We start from the raw sequence: 7684 nt of genomic DNA on the forward strand, positions 1-7684 counted from the left end.
CGTATATATATATATATGTATATCTATATCTATACATATATTTGGATAGATGACAGTGTATTTTTCGCGTGGCTATAAATTGATTCGACCTTTTCACTTTTACAGTAAGAACAACTTACGGGTGCAAGGGAAGCGTTCTGGACAGTGCAGTGACATTCTAAAAATAGTAACGTAGTAACGGGAATATGGATTGACGCCACACGAAGGAAGGGAGATAAACGCTGACAACACTGGAGAAGATAAAGAGAAAAACCAAAATCGGTTCAGCGCTGCGCGCTGAGAGCACGTGTTAAAATAATTATCTCATCGATGAGGTTGTGTCCGGGGTGTAGCTGAAAACGGTCTCCAAATTTGAAAAAGATCCACCGAGAACTTTGGCCGTGCATCGCGGACACACACACACACACACACACACACACACACACACACACACACACACACACACACACACAAGTCGTATATATATATATACTAGAGGAATACCCGCTTCGCCGGGTAGCCGGCTTCGCCGGGATGAAATACTTAGAGCCGTACGCCGGCTTTGCCGGGTCCGAACAATGGACCCGCCAAGCTTAGGTCCCTCCCAGATTCGTGGAATGGGAACAGCACGAAAATGATTCAGTGGCCATAATGCCATTCCTGACCATATCGAGTCAAGATACAAGATACAAGAAATACAAGAAATTTTATTGTCCTCATCAATACAAGGAAATTTGGCATGTGTGTGGCAAGACATAATACACTGATACATAGACATTTACAAAGCAACAACTGAAGTTCAATATCAACACACCCTTACGCACACATACCCACTACTTCAGACACACAGGCTACATGTGCCCCTCGGACGTACGCAACCCACAATTCACCCAGCCATACAACTCCACATGCACTTATTCATGCAGCACTCTAGCGCCCGGCCATGCACAACTCACACACTGGAACCCTCGTACGGCTACATATGACACCCGCACAAACATTACAGCCTCAAACATCGTACTAAATCTACAACTAACAAGCATACATCCACTATCAAACACCGAATACATCATCACACATTACATCATAACATATTGCATTATAACACACGCACAAACATTACAACATCAAACATCGTACTATAATCTACAACTAACAAACAATCATACACTATCAAACACCAAATATATCATCGTACATTAAATTACATCATACCCCCCCACCCCACCATACATGCGCAATCAACACATAGTACATCATCATACATTACATTACAACATAACCCCCCCCCCCCCATCATACAAAGTAAACAGACGTCAACATTCCACTCTTACCCCCCCCCCCCCCCCCGCCAATCACACGTCCTCTACTCTACCATCGCTCACACCTACTAAACATCACCCATAGTCCTCCAAGTCACAGTTCACAGCACTCATTGTCCTTCCGCAGTCACAGTTCACATCACCCATAGTCCTCACATCACAGTTCACATCACCCATAGTCCTCACAGTCACATTTTACAGCACTCAAGTCTATCTAGCATACTGTCACATTCACAGGGACTGGTTGTAGAGTCGTACAGCCATCGGGAGGAACGAGTCCCTCATCCGGTTCGTCCTGGCCCGCCAGCACCTCAAACGGCGTGATGACTCACGCGTGGGCTCGCACGATGCGAGCGCCTGGTGCAGAGGGTGGCGGTCGTCAGAGCGGATCATGCTCAGCTTCTTCAGCGCCACACTCGGGAATCGAGTGCTGAGAGGCTGAAGCTCAGAGCCAATGATGGAGCCTGCTCTCTTCACAATCTTCTCCAACCTTTCCATGTCGCCTTTCTTTGCACTGCTGTGGTAGCAGAGCTGGTTGAAGGAGACGACACTCTGAATAGTCGCCTGGTAGAAGAGGTGGAGGATCTGTGGGTCGACGTGGAACTGCCGCAGCTTCCTCAGGAAGAAGAGCCTCTGGTTTGCCCGCTTGCACACGGCGTCCACGTTTGGCGACCAGTCGAGCTGGTTGTCGATGATGGTGCCCAGATACTTGTAGGTATCCACCATCTCGACTGGTTCGCCCTTGATGATGATGGGGTCGACGGCGGACTTGGTTCGTCGGAAGTCCATGATGAGTTCCTTCGTCTTGCTCACGTTGAGCTCCAGGAAGTTGTCGTCGCACCACTGCACCAGCTCCTCCACTGCGTGTCTGTACGCCGATTCGTCGTTCTTCAGGATGAGACCTGACAGGGATGTGTCATCTGCAAACTTCAGCAGCAGGTTGACAAGATCCCTGAGGCGACAGTCGGCGGTGTACAGCGTGAAGAGCGTGGGAGACAGCACGCAGCCTTGGGGGGCGCCTGTATTGGTGGCGACAGCCTCGGACAAGACTTGTCCAATACGGACCCGCTGGGTTCGCTTCGTAAGGAAGCTGAAGACCCAACTGATCAGCACTGGATTGACGTCGAACTCCAGCAGCTTCCTCATCATGAGATGAGGCTGGATGGTGTTGAAGGCGCTGCTGAAGTCGATGAACAGGACCCTGGCGTAAGAGGAGGGCTTCTCCAGGTGGGCGGAGACGTTGTGGACGAGGGTCAGGATCGCATCTTCAGTACTCCGGTTGCGGGTGTATGCAAACTGAAGAGGATCCTGATGGTCCTCTGTCTCCAACCTCAGCCTCCGAAGGACCAACTTCTCAGCGCACTTGAAGGGGATGGAGGTGAGCGCTACGGGCCTGTAGTCGTTCAATGTCAAGGGATTGGGCTTCTTGGGTACAGGAACAATGATGGAGCTCTTCCAGATTGCAGGGATGGAATGTTCGTCGAGGGACCTCTGGAAGAGCTCGCGGTAGACAGTCCCATCCTTGTCGACGAATGTAACAGTGTTAATCACCTTTGGAGGCGAACTCCACTCAAACAGGATTGAGCAATTTAGAGCTTATCTGTAAGCCCTTTTGAACTGTTATGGCTTCTCAAAGGAAGGCCAGTACATACAAATACACAAAAGGCGCCAGACCACATCACAAACAGAACTGAACAATCCACAGGTGTTGCCCACATAGAGAGAGACACACACACACACACACAAACACAGAGAAGCCGTATATATAGAGAGATAGATGACAGTTTATTTCTCGCGTGGCTATAAATTGATTCGACCTTTGCACTTTTACAGTGAGGATAATTTACGGGTCCAATTTACGTTCTGGACACTGCGGTGACCTTCTAAAAATAGTAACAGAACGCCGGGAATATCCGAAGATGCCCCCTCATACTATAGTGCACCATACGAAGGAAGGGAGGTAAACGCTGAAAACATGGAGAAGATAAGGAAGAGTTACTGGGAATGGTGAAATGAACACAAAAACTAAAATCGGTTCAGCGCTGCGCGCTGAGAGCACGTGTTGAAAAATCTCATCGATGATATTGTGTCCGGGGTGTAGCTGAATACGGTGTCCAAATTTGAAAAAGATCCACCGAGAACTTTGGCTTTGGTGTGTCGGTATGGGGGCCCGGGTAGCTGAGGTGGAACCAAAATCGGTTCAGCGCTGCGCGCTGAGAGCACGTGTTGAAATATCTCATCGACCAGATTTTGTGCAGGGTGTATCTGAATATGGACACCAAATTTGAAGCAGATCCATCGAGAACTTTGGGCGTGCATGGCGATCAAACACACACACACACACACACACACACACACACACACACACACACACACACACACAGAGACAGATAGACAGACAGACACAAGTCGTATATATAGATGCGGAAGCGTACCTGAGACAGGAGAGGTTTGAAGATGTTGACCAGAAAAGATATCAAGATGAGTGCAATCACCAGTCGTCGGGTGGACGTGAGAGAGCAGATACCCCGTCGTCGGAGAGGGTGACATACCCCGATGTACCTGCAAATACAGAAATAATTGAATCTCACACACTGCCTTGACGGGCGCAGTGGCGTGGTGGTAAGACGTCGGCCTCCTAATCGGGAGGTAGTGAGTTCGAATCCCGGCCGCTGCCGCCTGGTGGGTTAAGAGTGGAGATTTTTCCGATCTCCCAGGTCAACTTATGTGCAGACCTGCTAGTTACCTAACCCCCTTCGTGTGTACACGCAAGCACAAGACCAAGTGCGCACGGAAAAGATCCTGTAATCCATGTCGGAGTTCGGTGGGTTATGGAAACACGAAAATACCCAGCATGCCTACCCAACGAAAGCGGAGTGAAGCTGACTATGCTCTCAGAGTATAGTTTGGGGAACCCAAATGGGCAAACGAGCTCACACGTAACCAGAACATTCTGGAACGCTGAAGGAGGAGAACACACTGCCTTGATAAAGTCACCAGAGGTAGTCAGCGTTTTAATGACAAACGATGTCGACTGTACAAACCAAAACTTCTCTTCTTGACCCTATATTCCAAAGTGACATATCTGACGTCATAAGTGGGAAAACGTAGAGAAGACGTCATAATGCCAAGCATCACGTCACGGAAAAAAAAAGTTTCACATCTCCCAGGCACTGACAAAGAATTTCGAAAAAGAAATCTGTCTCTCTGAATTCTTCATATCAGCAGATGAAAATCAATCGTAACGCCACTGCTAGGCTGTGCATGTATCGGTGTCGGATCTCATTAAATGTGGACAGCACCAGGTCAATGTTATATCAGGGGCGGATCACATCATTTCTAAGGAGGGGTTTCCAAATATCTTTTAGTGACAATTCGACGACGCTAAGCGATGAGTTGAGGGTGCGAAGCGTTCGAACCTCCAAGGAGCGTCAGGGTGCATGCCTACCCCCCCCACCCCCCCCCGGAACATTTTAATTAAGGGAAAATGAAGCAATTTGGTGCAATCTGAGCCACGAAACTTCCCCTAATACACGTTCCAAAAAGTAAATTTCAGAAAACATTTTGGATCAAAGCAAGGACAAGTGACCGATCTGGTGCAACCTGAGCAAGCACATTTCTCAACTACTTTCCAAAACCGTCACTTTCAAGACAAAGGCCGGCTCCTAGGAGGGTCCGGAGACAGACACCCCCCCCCCCCCCCCCCCCGGAAAAATGTTGATAAACATCAAGGAAAATGGAGCAATCTGGTGAAATCTGAACAATCCCTTTTTCTTTGTTTTTAATTGTTTTTCTCTCTTTTTTTTAACTTTTAAAAAAAATAAAATTTTAGGCTCCCCCTGGATCCGCCCCTGTATACGGTACCGAAGACACTTATAGTAGTATACGAGGAATAAGAAACGTTCATCTTCATCTTCTACCTTGCGCAGTGACGTCAACCTACCTTTATATGGTCCAGGAAAGCAATAAACTGCCTTTACCAATTCAACTGTGTCTTTAGACAACACAAATCGATCACAGTGTCCTGGGACTACCCACCTCTCCACAGTAAATGCCACGACCAGCCAGACAGACAGGAGATACATGACAACACAAATCACAGTGTCCTAGGACTACCAACCTCTCCACAGTAAATTCCACGATCAGCCAGGCAGACAGGAAATACATGACAACACAAATCACAGTGTCCTAAGACTACCCACCTCTCCACAGTAAATTCCACGATCAGCCAGGCAGACAGGAAATACATGACAACACAAATCACAGTGTCCTAAGACTACTCACCTCTCCACAGTAAAGGCCACGACCAGCCAGGCAGACAGGAGGTACATAACAACACAAATCACAGTGTCCTAAGACTACTCACCTCTCCACAGTAAAGGCCACGACCAGCCAGGCAGACAGGAGGTACATAACAACACAAATCACAGTGTCCTAAGACTACTCACCTCTCCACAGTAAAGGCCACGACCAGCCAGGCAGACAGGAGGTACATAACAACACAAATCACAGTGTCCTAAGACTACCCACCTCTCCACAGTAAAGGCCACGACCAGCCAGGCAGACAGGAAATACATGACAACACAAATCACAGTGTCCTAAGACTACCCACCTCTCCACAGTAAAGGCGACGACCAGCCAGGTAGACAGGAGGTACATAACAACACAAATCACAGTGTCCTAAGACTACCCACCTCTCCACAGTAAAGGCGACGACCAGCCAGGTAGACAGGAGGTACATAACAACACAAATCACAGTGTCCTAAGACTACCCACCTCTCCACAGTAAAGGCCACGACCAGCCAGGCAGACAGGAAATACATGACAACACAAATCACAGTGTCCTAAGACTACTCACCTCTCCACAGTAAAGGCCACGACCAGTCAGGCAGACAGGAGGTACATGACAACACAAATCACAGTGTCCTAAGACTACTCACCTCTCCACAGTAAAGGCCACGACCAGCCAGGCAGACAGGAGGTACATAACAACACAAATCACAGTGTCCTAAGACTACCCACCTCTCCACAGTAAAGGCGACGACCAGCCAGGTAGACAGGAGGTACATAACAACACAAATCACAGTGTCCTAAGACTACTCACTTCTCCACAGTAAAGGCCACGACCAGCCAGGCAGACAGGAGGCACATGACAACACAAATCACAGTGTCCTAAGACTACTCACCTCTCCACAGTAAAGGCCACGACCAGCCAGGCAGACAGGAGGTACATAACAACACAAATCACAGTGTCCTAAGACTACTCACCTCTCCACAGTAAAGGCGATGACCAGCCAGGCAGACAGGAGGTACTTAACAACACAAATCACAGTGTCCTAAGACTACTCACCTCTCCACAGTAAAGGCCTCGACCAGCCAGGCAGACAGGAGATACATGACAACACAAATCACAGTGTCCTAAGACTACCCACCTCTCCACAGTAAAGGCCACGACCAGCCAGGCAGACAGGAGATACATGACAACACAAATCACAGTGTCCTAAGACTACCCACCTCTCCACAGTAAAGGCCACGACCAGCCAGGCAGACAGGAGATACATGACAACACAAATCACAGTGTCCTAAGACTACCCACCTCTCCACAGTAAAGGCCACGACCAGCCAGGCAGACAGAAACCGGGACACGTAGTGCAGGTACATGACCATCTGACACGACCCGTTGACGGCCATGAGCCCCGCCCGGCCCCCCGGCCCCCCGGAGTCCTCCTCCCCCCTCAGGAGGGGCAGGCCCCGGATGAGCCACTCCACCAGCACGTAGAAGACGAGGGCGGTGAGGTCGGCGGTGGAGAGCGCGGCCAGGTAGGTGGAGGCGGACAGAGAACGCATGTTACGACTCAGGAAGACGCACAGCGACAGCGTGTTGCCCACCACCCCCACCAGCAGCACCAAGGGAGTGAACCACGCGTAGAACGCCCGGCCCGCCACCAGCGTAAAGTGAGGCGACTCCTCCCCGCCTGCAAGCTCGGAAAGGGAGCAGTTGCTGACGTTGGGCCACGCGCCGGGGTCAGAGGCCAGGTAGGTCATGACCTCCGCCACGTCTAGGCTTTTGGAGCCTGACATGCAGTTCAGCAGGCTGGAGATGTTGTCCATCTGAAACAGACAAGAAATACAAATGTCACGACACCGGGCTCAAAAGTAAGGACCCAAACTCAAGTCTGAAGAATCTACTGCCCCCTCTCGATCTCCTTTTCTCATTAAATGCTTTCCTTAAAGTTATTCCGTAATTGAGCCCGAAGTCGACTTCGCGATCACTAAAACTCAGAGCTAAAGCTTCGTGCGGTCTGCTTTGCGAAGTATGCTTCGCTTAGTCAACTTCGCCCAGTTAAGGACAGGCTTAATTGATCCCGAATTTGACTTCGCGA

At 49.5% G+C, this 7684-nt stretch overlaps 1 protein-coding gene across 1 annotated transcript in view; it reads right to left on the reverse strand.

Moving 5' to 3' along the window:
• Positions 1-7412, reverse strand: part of LOC138955982 (cysteinyl leukotriene receptor 2-like) — a gene marked incomplete at its 5' end in the record, with an annotated part of 36143 nt that extends 28731 nt beyond the window's left edge. Inside the window, 2 exons of the mRNA XM_070327465.1 lie at positions 3737-3863; positions 6898-7412. Of these exons, the coding sequence (XP_070183566.1) occupies positions 3737-3863; positions 6898-7412 (642 nt within the window). The remainder of the gene's footprint in view (positions 1-3736; positions 3864-6897) is intronic.
• Positions 7413-7684: the final 272 nt, after the last annotated feature.

Source organism: Littorina saxatilis, unplaced genomic scaffold (genome assembly GCF_037325665.1).
Source record: "Littorina saxatilis isolate snail1 unplaced genomic scaffold, US_GU_Lsax_2.0 scaffold_656, whole genome shotgun sequence".
Taxonomy (NCBI): domain Eukaryota; kingdom Metazoa; phylum Mollusca; class Gastropoda; order Littorinimorpha; family Littorinidae; genus Littorina; species Littorina saxatilis.